The sequence below is a fragment of the Lynx canadensis genome, chromosome C1 (genome assembly GCF_007474595.2).
Source record: "Lynx canadensis isolate LIC74 chromosome C1, mLynCan4.pri.v2, whole genome shotgun sequence".
Classification (NCBI taxonomy): domain Eukaryota; kingdom Metazoa; phylum Chordata; class Mammalia; order Carnivora; family Felidae; genus Lynx; species Lynx canadensis.
The window spans coordinates 30,970,233-30,997,238 of NC_044310.1; the positions used below are offsets into that span (position 1 = coordinate 30,970,233).

General features: G+C 40.8%; 1 protein-coding gene across 1 annotated transcript in view; it reads left to right on the forward strand.

The window, feature by feature from the left end:
• The window catches only part of SMAP2 (small ArfGAP2), a 48,964-nt gene that overhangs the window by 13,082 nt on the left and 8,876 nt on the right, over nucleotides 1-27,006 (forward strand). The window contains 5 exon segments of the mRNA XM_030327571.1: nucleotides 19,599-19,732; nucleotides 21,000-21,085; nucleotides 22,056-22,134; nucleotides 25,507-25,593; nucleotides 26,616-26,697. Coding sequence (XP_030183431.1) covers nucleotides 19,599-19,732; nucleotides 21,000-21,085; nucleotides 22,056-22,134; nucleotides 25,507-25,593; nucleotides 26,616-26,697 — 468 coding nt within the window.

A 27,006-nucleotide genomic window follows, 5' to 3' on the forward strand; every position in this document is an offset into this window, starting at 1 on the left:
TCTTGCCCAATTGTTGAACATTTGGGTTTTTAGTTATTCAGTATTATAAATAATGGTATAATGTAAATTTTTGTGTTGTTGTTAGACTCATGGGTTATTTGTGTGTTCAGAGTTGAGTGGTCACGTGGGCCCTCTAATTTTAAAATGTTGTCAGGGAGTCCTCTGGGCTGAGCCCATGCAGAGATGGCCTTGCTGTGGGGTTGTCATTGTGAACTGCTTCACTGCAGTAGACATCTGTTGAAGTGAGGAGTGGAGAGCTGCAGAGAATCCTGGCTTAACCATAAAGAACAAATTTATGGGACATGATCACAGCAAGATGGGCCAAGATACATTCTTTTTTTTTTTAAGTTTTATTTAATTTATTTTGAGAGAGAGAGCACACACGCAAGCAGGAGAGGGGCAGAGAGAGAGAGAGAGGAAAAGAGAGAACCCCAAGCAGGCTCCTCACTGTCAATGTGGAGCCTGAGAGAGAGAGAGAGAGGAAAAAAGAGAATCCCAAGGCAGGCTCCTCACTGTCAGTGTGGAGCTTGACTCAGAGGTCGAACTCACAAACCATGAGATTATGACCTGAGCCAAAACCAAGAGTTGGACACTTAACTGAGCCACCCAGGTGCCCCCCCAAGATATATTCTTATTTTATGCACAGTCTTCCACATTATATGCTTGATATATGGACATGTTGTTGTCCATTGATGAGCATCTTTTGTTGTTCATACAGTCCTCCTTCACTTAACCAGTCCACTGGGAAGGTAGATTAGAAGTCCTCCATTGGTAGAAAGGGGGTAATACTGCTGCATTTTTTGTTTGTTTTGCGGTAGATTTTTTTTGGTTCTGTTTTAAGAGCTTTCCTTGGACTGTAAATTCCACAAGGACAGGGACTGTGTGTTCCATGTATGTCTGTGTACCTAATGCACAGCATCTGGCGCACATTGTCCACGTCTCCATCATGAACACTATTATTCTATTAATGTGTGTTCAGATCATATTCTTTTTTGTTTTGTTTTCTGAAAGTCATCCTCATGCTGTTAACTCTGATGTTTGAAGACCTGTGACAGTCCAGGAAGCCGAGCAGGTGAATTTCGTGGTTGCTTTATTGTGGTTACTTCTTTGCGCCATCTCCTTTTTGTGCTTCTGGCATCTGTGCCGCCTTGAAAGAGGGAGCCAGTCACGAAGCCAGTACTCTGCCCTCTCAGTGGGAGGTTTTCGTGTGACACATCATCTTGGGAGAAATGTAGCATGGGGTGTGAAACAGGAGGCTGAAAAAGCACTCCTTTAGCCTTTTTGTGGGATGGGAGTAAATGTTTAGACACTGCTCTCAGGTGCTACAGAAATTAATAATAACCTTGCAGCAGTTTTAGAAGCTCTTCTTGTACCCACTGGAACAGGTTTACTTAATTTGGAGAACCCTGCTTTAGCTGTTTTGAAGCTGCGATTTTTTTTTCCTAGAGGCCTGCCCTGGGTTCTTCTACACACTGTTCCTTTTGCAGGATCTTTCTGTCCACACCGTTGACATTTGCCTCACCCCATTGCCCCACACTTTCTGACCCGTATCTCATTATGCCCAATTCTGAAACATCGAGTTTTGAAACATGGTAGTGAGTGTTTTCTTTTTGAAAGGGCAAATCTCTACCTTTTGCTCTCCTCCCTTAAGCCAGGACTGTTTAGATGACTAACATTCACCTTGCCACTGGACTGTCTGTACTTTGATCCCAGAATTCATTTCTAGTATGCTGTTTGTTTGAAAATGAAAGTTCTCTAGCTTGTTTGGATACAACTGTGATTCAGTTAAACTGGACCTGATTTTCCGTCTGTTTGCCATTGGTTGGGGATCCACTGATGTGTTAGGAAAGCTGCTGCACACCATTGCAGAGAGAAGGCCATATGTCATGGTCTTACACAAGGGTTTGTTTGTTGACTCAGATTTTGTGTAAAGCCTCCTTCTGGGTGAAAGGCACGAGCTTCCCTTCAAATAATGGAAAGGCATATTCTGCCTGGCCACTTGTTCTGGAGCCCTGGTATGTTCCACTCTTCTCCACTTTTGGGCTTCTTTTGAGGAAGAGGAATGTGGGTAGGAAGAGGTGTGAATAAACCTTCACACACAATCTCAGTTGTTGGGCATCCCAGTAGCAGAGAGTGAATTGTATGTTGTAATAGAAAAGAACATCTAAAGAACAGGGTATCAGTTTAGCAACCATTATTGAGCATCTATGTGTAACACACTTTTGGGGGTATAGAAAGATGATTCTGGCTCCAGCCCAGCTGGTGCTTTCTTCTATGAAGTTGGGTAAATGACTTGACCTCTCTGGGTCTTGGTTTCTCCATCTGTGCTTGGACTAGACAATCCTTATGGTTCTTTCTGTACTTAATGTTTATCTGTTTGTTACAGAACAAGAGAAAAGACTTTTTCACAGAATTGATATATTCTTAAATCTCACGTGCTTCAGACTAAATGGCCTAGAAATAATTCCTGTAGAGAAGAACTTCTCAATATCAGCCCTATTGATATTTTGGCTACTTCTTTGTTGAGAGATTGTCCTGTGCCTTGTAGGATGTTTACCAGCTTCCCTGGCCTTGCCCGCTAGATGCCAGTCATGACAGTCCCCAACCCCTGCCAATCGTGACAACTAAAAATGTCTCCAGACATTGACATTGCCTCTTGGGGAAGTTGCTACAGTTGAGAAGCACTGCTCTAGAGGGCAAAGAGTGGTACTGTTTGAATGTGGGCTATTCTTTCTTTTTTTTAAATTTTATTTTTTATTTTTTAAAATTTACATCTAAATTAGCATACAGTGCAACAATGATTTCAGGAGTAGATTCCTTAGTGCCCCTTACCCATTTAGCCCATCCCCCCTCCCCCAACCCCTCCAGTCACCCTCAGTTCTCCATATTTATGAGTCTCTTCTGTTTTGTCCCCCTCCCTGTTTTTATATTATTTTTGTTTCCCTTCCCTTATGTTCATCTGTTTTGTCTTTTAAAGTCCTCATATGAGTGAAGGCATATGAGTTTTGTCTTTCTCTGACTGACTAATTTCACTTAGCATAATACCCCCCAGTTCCATCCACGTAGTTGCAAATGGCAAGATTTCATTCTTTTTGATTGCCGAGTAATACTCCATTGTATATATATATAACATGTTTTCTTTATCCATTTATCCATCCATGGACATTTGGGCTCTTTCCATACTTTGGCTATTGTTGATAGTGCTGCTATAAACATGGGGGTGCATGTGTCCCTTTGAAACAGCACACCTATATCCCGTGGATAAATGCCTAGTAGTGCAATTGCTGGGTCATAGGGTAGTTCTATTTTTAGTTTTTTGAGGAACCTCCATATTGTTTTCCAGAGTGGCTGCACCAGCTTGCATTCCCACCAACAATGCAAAAGAGATCCTCTTTCTTCGCATCCTCGCCAACATCTGTAGTTGCCTGAGTTGTTTATGTTAGCCATTCTGACAGGTGTGAGGTGGTGTCTCATTGTGGTTTTGATTTTATTTCCCTGATGATGAGTGATGTGGAGTATTTTTTCATGTGTCGGTTGGCCATCTGGATGTCTTCTTTGGAGAAGTGTCTATTCATGTCTTTTGCCCATTTTTTCACTGGATTATTTGTTTTTTGGGTGTTGAGTTTAGGAAGTTCTTTATAGATTTTGGATAGTAACCCTTTATCTGATATGTCATTTGCAAATATCTTCTCCCATTCTGTCGGTTGCCTTTTAGTTTTGCTGATTGTTTCCTTCACTGTGCAGAAGCTTTTTATTTTGAGGAGGTCCCAGTAGTTCATTGAATGTGGGCTATTCTCAATATCTATTTTCATTTTGTTCCTCTTCTGCTTATTACCTATCCTGGGGATGGTGAATGAAGAGCAACCTCATTGGTCAAGAGCTATATCACTCTTCTTTAGCTACTAAAGAAATTCTTCCAAAGAAGAAGAAATATGCATTTCCCAGCCAGTGGGCTCGGTTTGGATCTTCAGAATTATTTTTAGAATATGAGTAGATATTGGTTGTTGCAAAGAGGAAGTTAAGGCTTTAACCTGAAACAACCTAAAAAATGTAAAGAAGTAAGTGTCCCCAGGGAGTGAAGACTGTGACTTCTAGTGGATCAAGTTAGCTGTTGCTGCCTAAAGTGAGGTCATGAGTGATAGTTTAATCATAATATCAAATGTTGAAATATCAGGTCCACCTGGGAGACTTTGGGGTTTGTTTGTTTAAGATTTTATTTTTTATTATTATTTTTTAAATGTTTATTTATTTTTGAGAGAGAGAGAGAGAGAGAGACAGAGCACGGGTGGGGGAGGAGCAGAGAGAGGGGGAGACACAGAATCCGAAGCAGACTCCAGGCTCTGAGCTGTGAGCACAGAGCCCGATGCGGGGCTCAAACCCACAAACCATGAGACCATGACCTGAGCTGAAGTTGGATGCTTAACCAACAGAGCCACCCAGGCGCCCCATTAAGATTTTATTTTTAAGTCGTCTCTATACCCACCATGAGGCTTGAACTTACAACCCTGAGATTGAAAGTCCAGTGCTCTGCTGACTGAGCCAGCCAGGCACCCCCACCTTGCAGACTTTGAAATGATTGCCTAGCTGTTAGCTCAGCCATCCCTCCCTTACATACCTCCTCCCCACCTCCTCCCTCACACCATTGAGGTAGTGATTGAAATGTACTAGTTCCCTTATGAGACCTAATTTTAATACTTGTTATTTTTGCTATAATATGTTGGGTTTTGGTTGAATGATTTTGCATTTGCCCCCAGTGCCATCTTTTCCTCATTTCTTATAAATCTACAGTCTTGACTAGGTTGGGTACAGAATGATGCTGTTGGCTGACTGGGGTAGAGTGTGTTTCGTGACCATCCTCACTGGGATGCTGTGGGATCCCAAAGCCATGATTTAAATGCTTAAGCCTGTGTTGGTCCCTATCCCTCAGTCCTGGCAGGCTCTATGTTCCATCCCAGCTGAGCTTTTGCTGGAGTAATTGCCCACATAGAGCCTTCAAGCCAAACAATTGTTCGTACTGAGATAGTCTCACTGTTTAGCTCCTAATGAAACAATCTCCTTCCTGCCCCCAATGAAAGCAGCTATTTTTTTATTTCCTCCCTCCCTTTTTGGAGACGCTGTATCTCAGCCCCCAGTCTTCTATCGTATTCATAAATGCTTTAAGCAGGGTCTTTGTGCAGAGGAAATTGGCTAGAGCCAAAATATCATGGGCTAACTAGGAGACAAAGAGCAGTAAGGACACCCTTTCCCCAACTTTCTGTGTAGGATATTTAAATTACCTTTGTGTGATTTTTCTGAGTGATAAGTGATTTAAACCTCAAGTCCACCTAAGAAAAATACTAGGTTTTTTAGCAGTATACTAAATTGGGCCATTGTTACCTAAAGGAGCTCACAGAAATAACCAAAACTAAAAATAAAACTGAACCACAAAACAACCATAGATGAGTGCCACAGGACAACAATAAGATGCTGTGGGAATCAGGGCAGGAAGGAGAAGAGGCTCGATTGGGAAAGTGGATGGAGCAAGATTTTCATAAAATGATGTTTTGTAAGTACAAGTAATAGCCCAGATACAGCTATTTGTGAGAGATCTTAAGTTGATCAGAAAGTATGAGTAATCCAGTTTTCCTTATGACCAAACTTTAGAATCTCCAGAATATGAATTCAGGGAGAGAATCCCAGGGAACTCCAGTGTGTCCTGCTTCTCTTTCCCACTTTGGGTAGCTTCTTCTGGATTATCGGTGCTTTCACGTGTTGCCACGTCTACTCTAAAGCTCTGGCTCACATAGAGACACAGTCACTTCCTCTCATTCTTTCCCCTTAGCCCTCTTAAGACTGTTTGGAACTTTGGGGTGCCTGGGTGGCTCAGTCAGTGAAGCATCTGACTCTTGATTTGGCTCAGCTCATTATCTCATTCATAGTGGTGAGATTGAGCCCTGCTCCAGCCTGCTTAAGATTATTTTCTCCCTCTCTCTCTCTCTCTCTCTCTCTCTCCCCCTCCCTCCCTCTCCCTCCCTCTCTCCCTTCCTCTCTCTCCCGCCCTCCCTCTCCCTCCCTCTCCCTCTCCCTCCCTCTCCCTCCCTCTCCCTCCCTCTCCCTCTCCCTCCCTCTCCCTCCCTCTCCCTCCTCTCCCTCTCCCTCCTCTCTCCCGCCCTCCCTCTCCCTCCCTCTCCCTCTCCCTCCCCCTCCCTCTCCTCCCTCTCTCCCACCCTCCCTCTCCCTCCCTCTCCCTCTCCCTCCCTCTCTCCCTCCCTCCCTCTCCCTCCCTCTCCCTCCCTCTCCCTCTCCCTCTCCCTCCCTCTCCCTCTCCCTCTCCCTCCCTCTCCCTCTCCCTCTCCCTCTTCCTCTGCCTCTCCCTTTCAAAGAAGAAAAGAAAAAAAAAGACTGTTTAGAACTTTGAGTACAAAGGGAGAATAAAAAAGGGACTTTCTTACAAAATATATACAAAACTAAAAAATAGTCGCCCTTTCAAAGTTTAATTGCTGATCCTACCTTGGCTTGTTTCTAGTCCCTGTTCTGCTTCCCAATTCTGAGGTCTCTGTGCCTTAGCTTTATGGGACCAGCTTCTTGATTACCTTGCTTGATTTCTTTTTGCTCAGCACCAGGCTCTCCTCCATGTGAAAGGTGCTGTCTAAGGACCCACCACGCAGGAGTTTATGCTCTAGAGAACTTGACCTAGAGGTAAAAGTCAAAGTAGCCTTGTGCTGTTGCTCACTTAGGGCTCTTTTACTCATTTCTTAGTAGATAGGCATCCAGGCCTCTTCCTGAGGTTGTTGACATAGGAGACCTCATCCTCCGGGTTAAATTCAACATTGTCCAGAAAGAGTGGGGCTTTCCACTTGGAGGCCCAGCAGCATATGCCACAACTTGTACTGCTTTCTCAGGGAGCATTTATTTAACAAGAACTGTGTACACACTGGGTTTTTTGTTTTTTTTTTTTAGAAGGGAAACTTTTATTTGGCTGCATGAAATTTAAGAACAGTTAAATACAAAAGCACATTCTTTTCTTCCTTTCTTTCTTCTTCATCTTTTTCTTCTTTTTTAAAAAATTTTTTATTTATTTTTGAAGGAGAGAGAGAGATCGAGTGCGAGCGGGAGAGGGACAGAGAGCACGGGATGCATAGAATCCCAAGCAGGCTCCAGGCTCTGAGCTGTTAGCACAGAGCCTGACGCGGGGCTTGTAGCAACGAACCATGAGATCGTGACCTGAGCTGAAGTCAAATGTTTATCCGACTGAGCCACCCAGGTGTCCCTCTTCTTCTTTTTAACAGCAAAACACATTCTTTTTTTTTTTTTAATGTTTTTATTATTCATTTTTGAGACAGAGAGAGACAGAGCATGAGTCGGGGAGGGGCAGAGAGAGAGGGAGACACAGAATCTGAAGCAGGCTCCAGGCTCTGAGCCGTCAGCACAGAGCCCGACGTGGGGCTTAAACTAACGGGCTGTGAGACCATGACCTGAGCTGAAGTCAGACGCCCGACCAACTGAGCCACCCAGGCGCCTCTACAACAAAGCACATTCTAAAGTTTATTTTTGAGAGAGAGAGAGTGCACATCTGCTCGAGCAGGAGAGGGACAGAGAGAGAGAGGGAGAGAGAGAATCCCAAGCAGGCTCCACACTGTCAGCATAGCTCGATCTCACAAAACATGAGATCATGACCTAAGCTAAAATCAGGAGTCAGACACTTAATCGACTGAGCCACCCAGGTGCCCCACAAAGCACATTCTAAACAAAATAGCAAAGGTTATAAAGAAATTTAACAATTAAGAAACAAATAATTGTAAAATGTCAGTTGCCCTAATCTATGAAGTTAGAAGTAAATGGATATAAATATTACTAAATTTAGCTGGGGGTGTTGCTGTTTACTTTTTGTTTGTGTTGCATGGTTTTTAAAACCAATCAATCAAAATTTACGGGGCACCTGGCTGGCTCAGTCAGTGGAGCGTGCGACACCTGGTCTCAGGGTCATGAGTTCGAGCCCCACGTCGGGTGTACAGATTACTAAAAAAAAATAAGTAAAACTTAAAAAATGAATCAAAATTTGTTTAGATAAATATTAAGTTACTTTTGTAGATTTTTAAATAACAGCTCATTGCATTTTCTGTATTGTTTCAAGTGTCTCTACCTGGTTGTGTCAAACTTCAATTAATGGCTTAAGTAATAGTGGCTATTTTATTACTGTCAAAGTACAATAGTTATACTGCCCAATTCTAGAGAGTCCAATTAATTGGTAATAACGTGTTCCTAAGAATTATATTAAGCACTGGCTCGGGAATTATAATGAGAGCAAATGTAGTATCAATTAAATAACAGCCATTTCCTAAAAAAGAGGTAAGTCGAAATTACTTTTAAAGAGAGAAATAGGCAAATGTCCTGCTGTGGTTGTGGATGTTCAGGAGGCAACTGCTGTTGAAGCTAAATCAAATTTGCATGTGACCCTCAGGCCTCACAGTTTAACCCTCTTCATTCCTGGGGAACCTGATGAAGGAAAGCGTGCCCTGACCCTCTCAGGCTTCTGCTTGATGAATTAGCCACTTGGGAGAAGTTGGAATTTAAACTTTCTGTGAGCCAGTATTTGTCTGCTGGGGCCATTTTCTTTTCTTAGCTCATTGAGCTTTCCTCCCAGTCGACAGGGATGCCAACCAACTTTGTTGAGCTTTTTTCTCATGGAACATAATCCATCTTTGGCAGAGGAAAAATATTTCTCTCCAGTTCTCTCTCAAGGTCTTTGGCCCTCTTTCTGTAGGAGTTGCACTTCTGTTATACACTGCTGATGTTTTGTACACTTTGGGAAGTTTCTTTATTTCTAAGCAGTAAGTTACCTTGTTAATGAACCTTCTGCATGTTTCATTATATGTTCTTGCTGTAGTCCCGTCAGGGTTTGAAGTTTCAGCTGAAGCTTTGGAGTTTCACTTTCAAGCTGTGAATAGTCAAACTGTAAAGATGCCTGCTCCGTTTGGAAATTTCACTGGACCTGCAGGCTCTTGTTTTCATTTGACTTTCTTCACATAATTGTTTAAATGTTCCTGGCTTTTCTCCTTCAAGCCTTTTTAAAGGGACATTTAAGGTAACGACATGGACGAGTTTCTTCAAATTGCCTTTGGACTCATAGTCTAGTTGGTCTCCATTTTCTGATCCACTCTCTTTGTCTAATCCCAAATTGCTGTCATTCGCGTAATATTCTCTAGAGAGCAGGCAGGTTTATCATTTTCAGCACACTTCAGTCATAGATTTTTATCTGGCTCTCTGTATCATTTACAACTTATTTCATTTGCGTCTTTGAGTTTTCAAGCATTTTTTTTCCTCCCGTTCCCGTACTCTGCTTCCGTCCTGCGGCTTCTTGGGAAAGCAACTCTAGGCTTTCCTGAAGATGCGTGTTTTCAACCACACCATCCGTTCTTTCCCTCTGAAGTTGTTCTACATTCTTCTGAGATGCTCTTAGTGTTTTGGCACCAGTCTCTAGGAATTGGAGAGATTTCAATGTATCTTTGAGTGACCGTGTGTGTCCTCGAAGGCAAGCTGTCATCACTGCATGAAATGAAAGTTTAGGGGGCTCACTTTTCTATTCTTTTTTTGAGAAAGCCTATTGTGTGTTAAAGTGAAGAGGTGGATATATTTAGATTTGTATTTTTTGTCATACTCTGTGTTTATAATATCAGAAGACTAGCCTCCACTGGAGGCATCAGCTTGTGCAATCAGCCTAATCTTCTCTTTGACTTTATGAGATTCTTCAACCCCGGGCAGAAAATCTTTTGACTAACTCTTTTCCTCTCCTTAAAATATGTTTGTTCTTTACTATAAAAACAGTCATAGCAGCACATACCAGAACCTCCCAGGGAAACCCCAAGAGACTTGGGCCTTGTCTCAAGCTTTCAGACAGCACCACCAAGAACAGCTGGTCCAGGACTGGCTGGAAAGACACTTTGTGGCAGTCAGGAGGCCCTCTGTTTGGAATCAGGGACTTACCACGCCCAGGAGTCCCTCTGTCTGTGTCCTGTCCCTGAGTGTGAAAAAGGCCTCTGGGTGTCTATGGGTAGGATTGACCCTCCAACATTTCTCTGTGAGGCTGGAACATAGCAGCTGGCACCTGTATATATGGTTTTAAGGGGGGGAGTGATGTTTTCATTGGTATATACAGGTGAAGAGAGGAGTAATAAGAATTGATTCTAGGAAGGCCCCGATCAGGCAAGAATTTAAGCCACACTTAGGATTTTGGAGTTCACTTGACCACGAAGGTCCAGTTACATGTCTTTGAATGGGGTAATGACATCATCAGAACATACCTTGCCAGAATGTCCTTTTCGGAGGGGGGGCAGGAAAAAGGCCAAACTAGGACCCTGCCCTTTCCCTTCTGAAGTGTTCTGAAGAGTTGAATAATAATGGTACAGGTTGGTTGATTTGGTAGTTCTTTATTACCAGTAAGATCACCTAAGTATGCACTAGTTATCTACTGGCAGATAGGATGAGTTATATAGCCTAACCTACAGTGAATCCCTACCTACTATGGACCAGGAAAATAAGACTGGGGTGGACCTTGAACCTACATTTACTAAAAGTTAACTGCCCTTCCTATAGTCTTTTCAGAGTAGTTCAGTGAATTTTAGAGATACTGTTACTACGTTTTAGAAGAGGTAGATTTCAGAGATACTCTAATCTAGGTAAGGAAATTGACTCTTGGAGAAGTGAATTGACTTGCCTGAAGTCAAACAGCTGATTTTGTGGTACAGCTTAGATAACCCATATTTTTAGCTCTGCGGATAACAGGGGCTAAGTAAATAACATGAGATATGTACAAGCATGTTTTGGACTAGTTCAGAGCAATTACTGTTTTTGCTAGGATTTAAAGGAAATGAATAGCCACTGTATAGAGTTGCTGAGGAAAGTTGCTGCGCTCAGCTATAGACATGTGCCTTGTTTTGGGCCCTTTGGCTATGTAATTCCTATAGGCTCTTTTTCAGTTGTATTTAATTTTTTGGTCCTCCCTTGCCCAGGGCTGAGCAAAGTCCAGGCAAATCCAGGTCTGTAAGCACTGCTGACACGTACAGAAAGATGAAGAGTGTCTGCTTCCCTACTGATTTCTTAGCTTTAATGTCTTTAGAGAAAAGCCATTTTAAGTTGACTAATCATTTCATCAATGAGTACTTAGCAGTGTTGTACTTCACTAACCTTTTTCTGGTTACCTGGTAGGAGGATAATGTTGCTCTGCTTCATCTCCACTGATGTCATAGCAAGCAGATTGCTAACTCTGTTTTATCACTGATGTCCTGAGTTGAGTTGGTTCACTTATCTCATATTTTGGTTGAGTGTATGACAGCTGCTATCTTCTACTAGAATCTCCAAACTTCCGTCTTTATCTTGCGTGTCTTTTTTTTCAATGTTTATTTATTTTTGATGGAGAGAGACAGAGTGGGAGTGGGGGAGGGGCAGAAGAGAGGGAGACACAGAATCCGAAGCAGGCTCCAGGCTCTGAGCTGTCGGCACAGAGCCTGACATGGGGCTCGAACTCATGAGTTGTGAGATCATGACCTGAGCGGAAGTCAGATGCTTAACTGACTGAGCCACCCGGGCGCCCCATATCTTGCATGTCTTTATCTTGCATACCGTGTTATTTTATGTAAATGTGAGAGGAGTGTAGATGTAGCACCAGGACATAGAAATGCAGAATAACGGGACTCAGTATAAGGCATCTCTAATAATGAATGCCGTCTGACAGTAAAAGTGACTGTCTTTTGAAATGGTATATAACTGACTTAGCACTGGAGCTGTTCAAGGAGGACCCAGGTGGTCACCTGAAGAAGGATTGCCCACATTCAGTGAGGGCTTAGGCTTAGTGACTTCTGAGGTTCTTTCTACCTCGGATTTCCCAAATTAACATTTCTTGGGTAGTAGTTACCTTTATTCTCTAATCAGTCTCAGAAATGTTTCAATTTGCTTTGTCTCAAACATTTAAAAAGCTTAACTTCCGTTTTTCTTTCAAATATATGAATGTGAATGGTGTCTCATTTTGAAAAAAGGAAACAACATTCTTGCAAGAGAGACCAGATGGAAAGGAACTTCTCTTGCAGAACATTCTGAGAGCAGAGGTTGATTGAGTAAGCCCTTGTTCTGATGTGCTGGTTCCTTAAAATGTTCGTGCTTACAGAAGTTCAAAGTTACTGTTTATTGTTATTTTGGAACAAGGAACTAAGTGAATTCTCTCTTGTATAGGTGAAAATAGGCTGGTAGACATACCTCTCAGCAGACTTACTTAATTTCTCCAAGAAGCACTGGCTTTTCTGTGTATTCTTCTTCGTAGTGAAACAGGGGGTGAAGGGATATGGTGAGTGGAAATGAGGTAACTATCATTAGAATTGTTCTTAAAACAATCACTGCATCTTCATCACTTTGCCTCCCAAATTTCATGTTGGAGTTAATGACAGGCCAAGTCAAAGAGAAATAACCTGTTTTCAAACCAGAGTTTGTTGATTTGGCTTCTTCCTCACGTGTGTATCACATTCACACCAGTTTTCAGTGCCAGTCACAAGCTCCGTGAACTGAATTTGACTCAGTTCTTTAAGTTCATCGAGCCTTAACATCTTCATAAATTGATTATCTCATGTTGCATCTTCAGAACCATTGAATGCCAAGCAGGAAGGAACCCCACCGTTACCTACAAATCAGCTAATAGAACTGTGATAGTGGAAGAGATCATGCAGGGATCATGTCTCTGCCGTCCCTGAGAAATGATCATCCAGCCTCTGCTTGAACACCTGCACTTAACTGGATTCTGCCATTTCAGGATAGGCTGCATTTGTTTTCACACAGCCTTAATTGTTTCAGAACTCTTCCCCAGAGTGTGCTAAAATCCACTTCTACTCACTGGTGCCAGCTCTGCCTTTGGAGCCTCACCAAAGTAACTTAATCCCTTTTCTGTGTGGTAGCTTCACCTTTAAGGTGTTTGAAAACATCTCCCTTCATTTTGCAAAACAGGAAAAAAAAAATTATATTATTTTTGTCTTATTGATGACTTCATTTAAAAAAATATTAGTTTTGGATACACTAGTTGCTTGCATTGTGCTAAGTATTTGGGGTAAATGATGAAGGCGTGTGGTCCTTGCCGTTTAGAGCTCACATTCTATTTAGGGCAAGAGAGACCGTAAGCAACTAGCTATAATAAGATATTGAGTATTAGAAGAGCAAAGTACATAGACACTATTAGCCATAAATAAGGTCAAGATTTATTCCATTAGAGAGCTTCACAGAGGAGGTGGCATTGGACTGGATTTGAAGTTTGTGAAGCAGGGAATGAGAAGAAAGCCATTCCAGGTAGGAAGAATGGTGTAAGCAAACATTTGTGAGCACATGGCAAATTTCAGAATGATGATTTCCTCAGCATGTATAAAGCACAGGCTTTTAGAGGGCTTTATCTGTCATGTTAAAGAGTTTCAACCTCTCTTGCAGCCAATAAGGAGGCATGGGTGGCTGTGCTGTTTTTAAAATACCTGTACTGTTCTTTCTCATTACAGAAGTAACACAGGTTCATTGCAAACCATTCAGTAAGTACATAAAAATATAGAGAAGGAAATAGATATTTCACAACGCTACTCCCCGGAAAAAAATATCTTTTGGTATTTTACATATTAAAATATTAAAATTAAAATATTATCTGCTGTCTGCTCTTGTGACACTTACAGTCTAGTGGAAAAGAGGTGGTACACAGCTGCACAAATAAAAACATGACAAAATGTTGTACAGCTTAAGAAACTAAAGGGTAAATGAGGGTTTATAATCTTTAAAAAGTCCTTATCTTTTACTGACTTACACCAAATCATGTACAGATCAAATGGTATAATATTTGAGATTTGCTTCAAAATGTTCCACGGTTGGGAGAAAGGGAAAGTGTGTGGGAGTATAACTGAAAAGACATTGGCCAGAGGTTGATAATTGCAGAAGGTGGTGGTTAATTATACTCTGCTTTTGTGTGTTTGACACTGTCTGTAATAAAATGCAAAAACCAGAAGAAAAGATGGAAGAGAGATTATTCTCTGGTTTTGATTGGGAGGCCGAGGAGTTCCTTTGAGGAAGAAACTTTTCAGCTGAGATCTTTGATAGATACAGGAGTTGACCAGGCTATAAGTGGCAGATGGTGGTTGGGAGAGAGCTTTTTAGGCAGTGGGGTCAGTGTGTAAAGGCCAAAAGCCAAGTAAGGAATGTATTGGTGCTTTGAGGAAATGAAAGAAGACTGGTATTGGAGTTGACAGACTGGGGAAGTAGGCGCGGGCCAGATCACGTGGACTTTGGAGACCATGTTAAGGATTTTGTTGTTTAATCCCACAGTGAGAGAGGGAAGCCTTTCACAGAAGGGTTTTACATGGTCCTTTACAAAAGGTCCCTTTTGCTTCTCTAAGAGTTCAAGCTGGCTGTTTTGTGGAGAATGGTTTTGGTTTGGGGCTGGAGGAGAAGAGAACATAAAAGTGGGGAGGTGTCAGGAGGTTATTGCACCAGTCCAGGCGGTCTGGAAACTTTGTATTAGAGAAATAGGGTTGCCGATGAAGAGAAGGGATACTGAACTGAGAGATATTTTGATCTTGGTGATGATGTACATATGGGGATGGAAGGAGAAAGGTGTACATTTCTGACTGATGCAATTGAATGGGTGGAGGTGTAACTGACTAAGACCCTAAGAAGGATGGAGAAAGAGCAGGTTTTGTGTCAAGACTGAGAGCTCAGTTTGGAATATGCCATTCAGAAAATTTGCACCAGTTTACATTTTCACACCTATATATGAGACACGTGTAAAGTTAATATTCGGGCTTCTGATCTGTACAGGTTTAAGTTTTAGAAAGATTCTGGGGTGCCTGGTGGCTCAGTCCGTTAAGCATCCAACTCTTGATTTTGGCTCAGGTCATGATCTCACAGTTCATGATTTAGAGCCCAGTCCGGGCTCTGCGCTGACAGCACATTCCGTCTCCCTCTCTCTTCTGCCCCTCCCCTGCTCATTTGCAAGGAGGTGGGGAGGAATGTTCAAAATAAGGACTCTCTCAAAATAAATAAATAAACATTTTTTTTTAAAAAGAAAGTTTATTCTGGTAGGAGGCTGGAGACCAATTAGTCTGTGAGCTCTTTGAATCTGGGGATCTCATCTGTACTGTCTCTGCCTTTGTATCTCTAGTACTTAGGTAGGCAGAGTGTTTGGCACATAGTAGGTACTCAGCAAATAATGTTCCAAGAATGAATGCTTATAGGTTTAGGTAGAGATTGATAGATTCAGGGAGTTTCCAGGGTAGATTCAACAGGGCTTGGATGTAGTAAGATGAAAGAGATTTTCTTTTCCTTGACTCTTCCTGTTGAAGAGCTTTTCAACAGTTCCATGATGCTGACAAGTCTCCCTATGGGTAGCCATCAATTTATTAGTGTGTTTTTCTTTTTTGGGGGGGGAGGCACAAGTAAGTGGGAGGCAGAGAGAGAGAGAATCGCATGAGGGGCAGAGAGAGAGAAGTGTGGGTCACCTGAAGTAGGGCTTGGGCTCACCTGATGTGGAACTTGAACTCACGAACCGTGAGATCATGACCTAAGCCCAAGTCAGATGCTTAACAACTGAGCCACCCAAGCACTCAGTGTGTTTTTCTTTTGCTCAATATTTATTTGTTTGGAACTCTATAGGTTAGAGATCAACAAGCTGTAATTATTATAATAGTAGCTTCAAGCTATCTGTAATTCTAGTTTTCTTCTCTCTGCTGACTTCTCAAGCCCAGAACCCACTAAGGCTAGCAGCTTGGTGGTGGGGGAAGTTGGAGCAGCAAAAGAAATTTACAGCAGGGCAGCAGTAGTTGGTATGTAGAAACTGTCCAATAGTTGAACGTAAATAGTATTTAATTACATGCTTTCCATTTTACAAATGGAAACATAAGCCCTAGAGAGACTTGTCAAAACACATGCCACTAGTCAGTGTAAACCTAGATTTCCCTGATACTGGGCTAGTACTAACTACAGTCAAATTCTTGATAGATCAACCAAATTCATATACTTTTTAAATTTTCATGATTGCTTATTGCAGAGTGATTGCATTTAATTTTAACACTGTTTAATGCTTCCAGAGTCTGCTGTGAAGCACCTGTGGAATATGTTCACTTATCCATGACCTTGTTCTTGTGTTGTGCTAATTACTATCAATTTATATTGCTTTTCTATTTTGTTTGTTTTCAAAATAGTTCGGAACATTGCCTCTCAGAGTCTCTCTCCATTTTCAACTTCGGAGTGGTATCTTTTGTATTTTCTCCTTCATTGCCATGACCAATGTGTATCGAACAATGAAGTTTACCAGATTTAAGTAGGCAGGCCTTGGTAGCACCAGTACCAGGTACTGTGGAATCCAAGCATGTCAGGTTGACAGTTTTGGGCCTTTGTATGTGTCATGAAGACATGTGTGGGCACAAAGGCAGAGTGGGGGAGTCAAGCAGAGAAGGGGAATAGGTGGGGGTTTAGATAGCGTATTTTCAAAGAATATTTTCAGGGAGATGAAGCTGGTTAAAATTTCATGTGTTTTAGAAGATTTGAAATGGGATCCAGGGTAGATTTCTTCTTTGGGGTATTTAGTCAGTCAATTTTGGTTCTAACATTTTAGGACTGGAACTCATATTCCTGTCTAAAAAGAAGCATTCTGTGATGGGGCATAGTGTTCGTATATGTATACGAATGAGTTAACCAGCCTTTACAGTGAAGATGAGTGGGAGATGGGTTCTGGAAATCTCATTCTGTACCATCTTATTACGTGGGGCTCTCTCATATTGTCTGTCTGTATTCTGTGAGATACACATTTTACAGATGAAGAAACTGAGGCTTAGAAAATTTAAATATCTCTGAAGGCTGCACAGCTAATAATTGATGGAGCTGACATTCAAACCAAAGTTTTTTCTGGCTGTATAGATTGTACTTTTAATAACAACACCTTTCCCCTACATTTTCAGCCATATAAAGTAACATTTGTCTTTTGTCTTTTCCTCTTCTGCAATTTCATAATCTTTTATGGAGCATGCAGTTATTGATTAGTAAATCTAGTGGCTGAAAACTAAAGGATGCTGAGTGGCCAAGTTAGAACTGTTACTATTTCATTGGGAAAAGGTTATGGAGAGATGTGGGAGGGGAGAAGAGGAGGCTGTCCTCTGACTCTCATGAAAATATTATTGCCTGCATTAATTATTATTGCCTCTGTACTGAGGCCTCGTCAGTGGCTCCAGAGTATCAGGTCTCGGTAATGTATTCCTCAGAGGCAAAAGGACTTCACGTACTCTAGAATGAGAGCTGGAGAAAGTCCACAGCAGTGGCAGTGACTTAGATGATTGGGAATCACCCTCTGGACTTAGAGCCAGGAAGCAAATGGCAGAACATTCCACAGCTAACTTTTAATTAGTGTTGTGGCTTTTGATTGTGTTAGGAAACAAATATATTTTAACTATCTCGTCATTAGTTCTAGAATCTAGAGCAAAGAGAAAATGGTAAAGAAACATGAAATGTTAGCTTTTGGTCCCCCTTTTTCTTTTCTTTTTCTTTTTTTTTTCTTTTTTTTTTTTGTTGGTTTTTTTTTTTTTGAGAGAGAAAGTGGGTGCATGTGCAAAGTCGATGCAGGGCTTGATCTCACCACCCTTAGATCATTACCTGAGCCAAAATCAAGAGCCAGATGCTCAACTGACTGAGCCACCCAAGCACCCTTGGTCCCATTTTTAATCCTATATAACTTAAATTTTATCTGAATTCCTTTATGAAAACTATAGCCCAAAGTAGACACACCACACCCTTAAGAAACCACATTCACATCTGTTTAGGCTTTTCATTTTGTTTTTATATAGCTCCCTGCCACTGAAAGATGTGTGTTAATGATTTGTATGTGTTAACTATATGGCAGACCTACTATGCAAATCAATCTAGGGGTTTCAAGGGGCTGAAGATAAATCTGAGCCTATCAAGATAACAGCAGTAAGACGTTATTGGGATAAAATCTCAGGCAGAGAACACCACCTGGTGGTTATAGGGAGGATTTGAGCTTTCTGCATTTGTAGTATTTGCCAGAATGTCTGAATGCTATAAAGAAATTACATTCTTATTTATAATAATGGTGAATTCAGATTTCTAAGAATAATTTTCTGCCATACGATTCTAGCATTGCTTCATTAAAACTGCTGTCAGGGGCGCCTGGGTGGCTCAGTCAGTTAAGCATCCGTCTTCGGCTCAGGTCATGATCTCGTGATTTTTGAGTTCCAGCCATGATGGGCTCTGTGCTGACAGCTCAGAGCCTGGAACCTGCTTCAGATTCTGTGTCTCCCTCTCTCTCTGACCCTTCCCCGCTTGCACTCTGTCTCTCTCTCAAAAATAAATAAACATTAAAAAAAAATTTTTTTTTTAACCCTGCTGTCAAAACCTGCAGACCAACCAAGTGATTGTGTCTGGCAGAATTGAAGTCTGGTGCCCTTGGTTCTTCCAAACACAGGCCTCATTTATCTCTGTAAAAAATCAGTGGGTGTCTTTTCACTCTTCAATGCAACCTCTAACTGGGATAGCGTGCTTATTTTATGTGGCAAATTTTTTCTAGTGGAATGACGGAGAAGGAAATATTAGTGACTTTCAGTAATTTTTTTGGCGGGTGTCATATAAAAGCAAGTTGTTTCTTTCTTGTATAAAAATTATAAAGAGGAGTTTGATGATTTTCCAGAGTGATTATTAGGATGAGCAAAGTTGGCAAGTTCTTTTTATTAAAATTTATATCTGAGATTTCTTTTTTATTGCAATAAGCATCTTTATTATTTGGCAATCTTGAATTGAGATAATTGTGTAGTTGGGTAAAGTAGGGACATCAGCTCGAAGGGAAAGGATGCTATTAAGTTAATCAGGATGCATATTTTATAGGCCTGGTGGGGAAGGGAAGATAATAAAGTTTTAAATTTCAGGTTGAGACTTGGGCTGGCATGGCATGTCTGTATCTTTTTTCCTAGTAGGAAAATTGAATCCAGGCCCCACCACCATTGAAAAGTTTCTTGAGAGAAGGTTATTCATGTAAGCTACTAAATAGAATGTGACATGAATTTGCACTTTCCCCTGGGATATTTTTTATATAAGTAACAGTATAGTAACTCTGCATTCTAACAGTCATGTTCTCAGACACTGTACAAAGCCACTCCATACACAAATGCCCACATATTGTATAATTCCACTTACATAATATATCCAGAATTGGCAGATCTATAGAGACAGAAAGAGATTTGTGGTTGCCAGGGGTCTGGCGGGGGGGGGCGGGAGGAGTTGGAGTTGAGAGGAAATGGAGAGTGCCTGTTAAGGAGTTTATTTCTTTTTGGGTAATTGAAATGCTTTGGAATTAAATAGTGGTGATGGTTGCACAACTGTGTGAATGTACTAAAAAAACACTGTACTGTACCCTTAAATTTAAACTAAACTTAAAAAAAAAGTGCCGATCCATGGAGAAGTGAACAAAATCAATAAAAAAAGGTGACTGTGGTAACAATTCTCTCATTTATGTTCTAGCAGAAATGTCTGATAATCTAAATATTCCAGCTTGGGCCTTGAATGTTGTTTTAATTTGTATTTTAATGCCCTGTTCTCGACCTTCACAGGGCCACGATGGGCCTCCTGGAACATTGGTGTATTCATCTGCATTCGATGTGCTGGAATCCACAGGAATCTGGGGGTGCACATATCCAGGGTAAAATCAGTTAACCTCGACCAGTGGACTCAAGAACAGATTCAGGTACTTAAATAGCCCAACAGTATGTCAGCTGCTCTCATATTTCCATGTAAGAGCAGTTCCAGATGAATTTCAGTCAGACTGGGCACAAAGGTGAAAATAAAGGAAAATTTAGTTGTCAAACACGTATGTCAAATTCTTATACCTTAATAGAGAAATTTGTAATCTTTATAGTTAAGATACAAGTTATTCTACTTATATTTTACTTTCTTCAAAACATAGTCTATGGTCTAGGATCCCATGGGTATACCCCCAAGGTATAAAGGGGGATCTTTGGATTATTTTATGAGACCCCTGGCATTTGCAGATCTAACATTTGTAGTTTTAGATAGTCACGCGCGCGCGCACACACACACACACACACATCCTCCAATTTCTAGACTTACAATATTTTATTGCTAAAATGTCTATGCAAATCTTGCTTGCTGTTAGGTTGGTGGGCTGGGGATGAGATACTTAAGTTAGTGAGACTAGATGGCTTAAGATCTGCACCATGATGTGGCTTCATTGTTCTCTATTTTCTTCCTGCTTTGAAACTTTTAAACGTAATTAAATTGTTTTTTCTTTTTTGGGGGGTGGAGAGGGGGAGAAAGGATCTAAAGAAAACAGTTGCTAAAGTTGGCAATAGAAATAAGAGGTTATTCTTAACCAGAAAATGGCTTTAGAAATTAGACTGCTTTTATTGATTCAGTAAAAGTCTAAAAGATTAGTTATATTTTTCAGTTACACTTTATTTTATCTTATGGAGGAAATTACATGCCATAGAGGTATTTGGGAATTTGAAGATTTAAAAACTCTTGGGATTTGTCCCTCACAAGTGCTAAGGAATCTATTTCAAAGGCCTCATGGGAAACACATTTATTGGTAATAAAGCTGAATAGATTAATTAATAGTATAAACTCAGAATTGTAGTTATTGCCCAATTATTGCCTGCCTGACTCGGTACTGATTATTGCCTATCAAGTAGACATTTTGATTGGTAGTTATGTGTCTTGGGCCCTCAAATGGGATCTTGAATTATTACTGAATTAAATGCATCTTGTCAGATGAATCTTTCAAGAAAAGAACTCGGGGAGGGGGGTGGGAACGACAACCATGGGAGCAAATGGTTGGCAGTGGAGAGAATGGTGTTCTGGAATCAGGTATGCACGTAGATCTTGGTTCTGCCATTGTTTGGTTGGTCCTTCAGTTGTTAAATGCTGCAGTTGGGTGAGTTTTCCAGTTCTTTTCTCATCTGACATTCCATGTGTCCCCATCTCTTTGATTGCAGTGCATGCAAGAGATGGGGAATGGAAAGGCAAACCGACTCTATGAAGCCTATCTTCCTGAGACTTTTCGGCGACCTCAAATAGACCCGTATCTTTTTTGGAGCAACTTAGAAGGCTGAGTGGTATTTTGGTGTTTGGGGAAAGTCACACAAGACTCAAGCCCCGTGATCTGACTGGGCCGTCTCTATGTGGTTTAGACAAAGTCTTTCTTTCTTCTCTCCTGCCACCAACACATACAAAAAGCATATGTGTACTTTCTGATGTTGGAATGGTGCTGTCACATGGGGAAGATTCATTCAAGAATTAAGACTGCAGTAGTTCACTGAATTCTCCCACAAAGTGACATCTCTGATAGTCTTGGCATCTCTGAAACTATTGTGTGCTGAAAAGAGTAGATTACTGTGCTGTATTGAATCAGTAAAACTACCATTCATTTTTAAATGCCTTTTCTGTGTCCTATGTGAAAGAATTAACTGTTACTGACCAGCTAATCAATAACCTTCTTCCCCTGTCAACAGGGGATAGCACCCTACTCACAACACCAAACCCCCTAAAGGCAGTGCTTCTCAAATGTGGTTTGTACACTGTCTCGCTAGAGTTTGCCTTTTGTTGGGTGCAGGTGGAACCTGTTAAAATGTAGATTTGGGGCCCTGCAAAAGATATGCAGCAGAATCTGGTAGTGGGTCACAAGAGTTAATAGCTTTAAGGGCACTCAGTTGCCTTTGTTTAAGGCCTATTGACCTAAGGGTTTTAAAATAGATAATTGACTGCTGTACCAGTATTCTAGAAGAGCCACAGGTTCCTCTGATGTCCATATGAAGAATATCCCATTTGCTGCTATCATTACCCTGAAGGAAAGTCATAGGAAATGGCAGTAACGGTGAAGGAGGCATTGTAAGGTTTTGGTCGGGGAAACTGCATGTGAAGAAACAGGAACCATATGGAGAAACCAGGCAGGAGGGAGAGGGGAGAACAACGTTACATTGAATACAGATTGACCTATTGTAGTCATACTGTGGGAAAGATTTGTTTGACTTATCCTTAATAAGCTTCTACAGAGCTGTCGAGGGATTTATTCGAGATAAATATGAGAAGAAGAAATACATGGACCGAAGTTTGGACATCAATGCCTTTAGGGTTGGTTATCAAGCTTTGTTCATAATGAGTAGTTTGCTTATTAATCAGGCCAGGGAAGAATTTGAGAGAGCCACTGAAATACTCCAAAGCCATTTTTAAAAAGTAGAAAAAAGCCAATTATTGAGTCAAGACCATGAAATATGGAGCAGACTTCTGCATCAGGGACAGATAGGGCAAATCATTAGTGAGTTCTTTGCCTTGATCTGTATTTAGGTGTTAGTGATTCCCACTTCCAAATTGTTTCTTCAAATGGACATATTAGGCATACTAGATCAAACAATAATATGTGTAAACGTGTGTGTATATATGCATTTTTTCTGTAAATGACATCAACAAAATTAATGAAATCACCAGTTTTCTTCAGTTTGGCCAGCATGTATTTCCAGTGTGTTGATGGGCTAATTGCCAGTGGGACCCTGTTCCTGAGAAGGGTTTTAGGAGGAGACTTCTGGTTGCCAAGCTCGCTTTCCATCCTAGGCATGTGGTTAGAATCAAATACGATGTCTGACAGCTAGGGCAAGTATAATATACAGGAGGAATACAGCATGGTTTCTGGAAGAAGAAGATAGGTCTGACTAATGACAGCTAAAGGAGAACCAATATAATTATTTAGACCTAAAAAAACTTTTGACAAGATTCTACAGTAAATTTGCTTAGGAATAATTGACTATTTCTTTGTCTGCAGAAGTATAGAGAAGAGAGTATGGGATTCTCCAGCTCTCGCACGCATGAGCCCTGTCTGTCTGTCTATCTGTCTGTCTATCTGTCTATCTATCTATCATCTATCTAATTTTGCATTTTAATGGGGTTTGTACTAGCCTGTGAAATCACTTAAATTTTCACAGGGCTCTAAGTCCTTCCAGGGAATTTAAAGTCAAACTAATTGGAACATACTCCAGATTGATGTTTTGGGTTTGTGTGAAAAGGGCCATCAACGTGTAGGTGAGTTTCAATGTAGGCAGGGAAGTGCAAGGTAATACATTTAGTTGGGTAAAGATGATTCCTTCTGAACTCAGTGTGAGGGACTCTTACTTGTGGTCATCCAGAAAAGGAACCTGGAATTTATCCTAACCATTTCAAGAAAGAATTAACCCAGTGTATAGCCACAGCTTGGATGGCATCATCAAAAAGAGTTTGGAACCAAAGCACACACATCTCCTTTTATTTGTAGAAAACTATGGTCTGCTTAGCTCTGTTAATTGTACCAAAAGATAAGAAATCATACAAGGTCAGAAAAGAGTATCTGAGACAATCCAGAAGATGGGGGAGGAGGGAAGAGTGGCCGTATGAAGATAGTGTTCATTCATAATTATGTTGCTGCTGTACTGTGCCCATGTAAACAGCCCGTTTTAATCACGGAATGTTTTCACTTAGGGAGGAAATACCTCCTGTTTACCGAAAATCTATTCCAAAAATTTTTTCTTTGATGTACTTAGTTTTAAAATATCCTTGTGAAGATTTATATGCCAAGAATTAATATTTGCTAAGTGAAGACAGTATCAAGTTGAAAAGAAAGTGGTTGTGTTAAGAGTATTATTTTAAATGGACAGAGAAAGCGTTTTAACTTTGAGAAATTAAGTGTTCTGTATTAAAACATTGCACCATGTGTGGAACAGACATAGCCACACGTGTTCTTTTGTGATTAAAATATCATATTACAGATAATATGAAAATTGAAGTGGAAAATCTATGCCTACTCTTATCATCTTTACCAATGATTATCACCTTGCTGTGTTCCCTCCTTTTTCCTATGTAGTTACTTCTGGAGGCCTAATTATAATAGTTATATAGATTGTCTACTATTTTTATTCAATTTAGCATATCATATGTTTTTATGTACTTATATAGTGTTCATAGCTTTTAATTGTTACATCTTTCAGTGAGTAACTAGCTCACAGTATATTTTACCATTTTCCTTCTGTGGAAGAGACAATATAGGGGACAAGAGAGATTGTTTAAATTTCCTTCAGCATAGATAATTCTGGGGTGAACTTCTTGCTGCATAGAGTTATATTTCCATATTTTGGATTATTTGCTTAAGATACGTTACAAGATACGGTATTATCTAGGTTGAAGGGCTTCAGTATTTGTCTCTTCCTCCTTTTGCTAGTATACTTTCCAGAAGTTGTACTGTTTTATACTCTGTTCTCAGCATCATGTAAGAGGGCTAGTTCATCCATATCAACATTAGGTATTACTGAGATCTTTCTCCTCTCAAAAAAGTATTTTAAACTTCATTTTTTGATCATAGGCAAGGCTGAACATTTTTTTAAATGTACTTCCTTTTATATGCCTGTCTTAAGTTTACTCTGTGGTTTTTTTTTTGTTTGTTTTTGTTTTTTTGCATTTAAATGTTAAAAATGTGACAACATTTATTTGCTGTTAAAAATGTGACTAATAACATTATAGTCTATGAAAGCATTATGAAACTGCCTCTGGAAGTAACAGAAACTGAGACATTCTGATCTTTTATTTTTGAAGTGCTTTTGGTTTTATTCAGGACACCCTAAAAGGGATACTTTAATCCTTTTGCTCTTTTTTTTTTTTTTGCCTATTTCCTTGATTTTTGTTTCCCTAATCCTTAAGCTTGAAATTACAGTTTATTTCCTGACTTTTAAAAAAGGAGATAAAGACTGAGAAGACTTATGATTGAATTTAAAAATCCTTAAGCTTGAAATTACAGTTTATTTCCTGACTTTTAAAAAAGGAGATAAAGACTGGGAAGACTTATGATTGAATTTAAAAACACAAGGGAGAGAGTGCCTGGGTAGCTCAATTGTTTAAGCATCCGACTTTGGCTCAGGTCATGATCTCACAGTTCGTGGGTTTGAGCCCTGTGTCAGGCTCTATGCTGACAGCTTGGAGCTTGGAGCCTGCTTCGGATTCTGTGTCCCCCTCTCTCTCTGTCCCTTCTCCACTTGTGTTCTGTTTCTCTCTAAAAAATAAATGAACATTAAAAAAAATAAAATCACAAAGGATATCTGTCAAGTAAGATGAACATGAACTTATTCACTGTTGTACCAAGGTGAGGCGGCTCCCCTCCAAGCATGAGCAAGTTAAACTTGAGTCACAAAGGGGCAGCAAACTGGTAAAACGTTTTTAACTTCTATAGATAGCCTAGACTCACAGTTCAGGATTCACAAATGAGTTAGACAGAATGAGGAGGTACTTAAGGTATGTGAAAGATGTCTCTTACAGCACTAAGGCTAATGTGGAAGAGGCCAGCTCTCATGCCCCATATGAAGAAAACCCCCAAGTTTGTCAGACCCTGCATCCGTTCAACAGGAATATTTTGTGTCCTTTTTGCACATTTGGAATTATAATTTTCAAACTATTAGTCACGTGTGTTGTCTGTTTTGTTAATCATTATAGAAAGAAAAAGATGACAAGTGGAAAAGAGGGAGTGAACCAGCTCCAGAGAAAAAAATGGAACCTGTTGTTTTTGAGAAAGTTAAAATGGTAAGTGGGAAAGTCTTTGCACTGGGTGGATGACCTCAGGTGTGTTTATATGTGGAGGGGAGGGGTAGGAGGCCTTCTGGTGGGTGGGGTGTGGGTTGATAGCATACTGCACCACTTTTCCTGGGGCCCAAGGGTTCCACATTTACATTAGATTGCCTGCTGCCATTTCTGCTGCTTTCCCATTGCCTTCTTGCTGCCTCAGCTGCTCCGTGACACTTCTCCTTGGGGCTGGTTGGGAGTTTGGGAACTGCATCTGCCTTCTGAGCAGGAGGCACGTTCCATGCCGGAATGCCTAGGCTATGTGATACCTTCTGAGCAGATGCTACATTAATCCTTCTCTCTTTAGACCCTCTCTGCCTCATTTTCCTGTTGCAGTTAAGAACAGTCCGAAGCCTGGCCGTACTAATCCATTGCACTCCTTGTATTCTTGCTCTGTCATATTGAAGTAGACACCTTTCTTTTTTCACAGGACATTGTGGCTGTAGTAGTAGATACCCTAATGTAAGAGCTTGGAATCTTGGGAGAGAGGACTTTTTACTATTTGCTTAAGGAAGAGTCTTTATCATCACTCTGAGTCGCACTGCCTGCAGAACACAGTCCTTAATGATATTGGCAGAGTGAATTAGGTAATCTTTAAACTGATCTCCCTTTTGGTATCAAAGGTTTTCTAATCACTGGGAGATTTGTTGGCTCTTGGCTCTTACACCGTCAGACACCCACCTTTGTTCTTGGCTTTTCCTGGGACCCAAACCTGCTGTTTTGGTTGGACCTCCTGGTGTGGTTGTCTTGGTTTCAGAAAGCCAAACAAGCACAGATGATATTTTTTTCACTTTAGGCTTGGTTTATGCACTCGTACTTCCTGACTTGATTCTTCACCTGACACTTCCTGAGTTTGTTTCTTGGTAACCCTTTGAATAACAGCAGCCATACCACAAGAATACCTGTGGCTTTACAGTGAAGAGGGGGGAAAAAGCGTTCAAAAACACCTGCTTATTTCTTTCTTTAACATATTTTCACCTTAGCCACAGAAAAAAGAAGATCCACAGCTACCTCGGAAAAGCTCCCGAAATCCTCAGCACCTGTCATGGATTTGTTGGGGCCTTGGTAAGAGTCAGACTTTTCGGGGCGCCTGAGTGGCTCAGTCCGTTTTAAGCGTCTGACTTCGGCTCAGGCCATGATCTCGTGGTTTGTGGGTTCAAGCCCCGCATGGGGCTCTGTGCTGACAGTACAGAACTCTCCTCTCTCCACCCCTCCACCCCCCCCAGCCCAAGATTACTATACTACTCACACTTTCTTTCTCTCTCAAAATAAATAAATAAACTTAAAAAAAAGTCAGACTTTTCCACTCCCATAATCTTACAAATTATGATGAGTTCTCAGTCACCCTGGGAAGATAGGTGCAGATGGGATTCT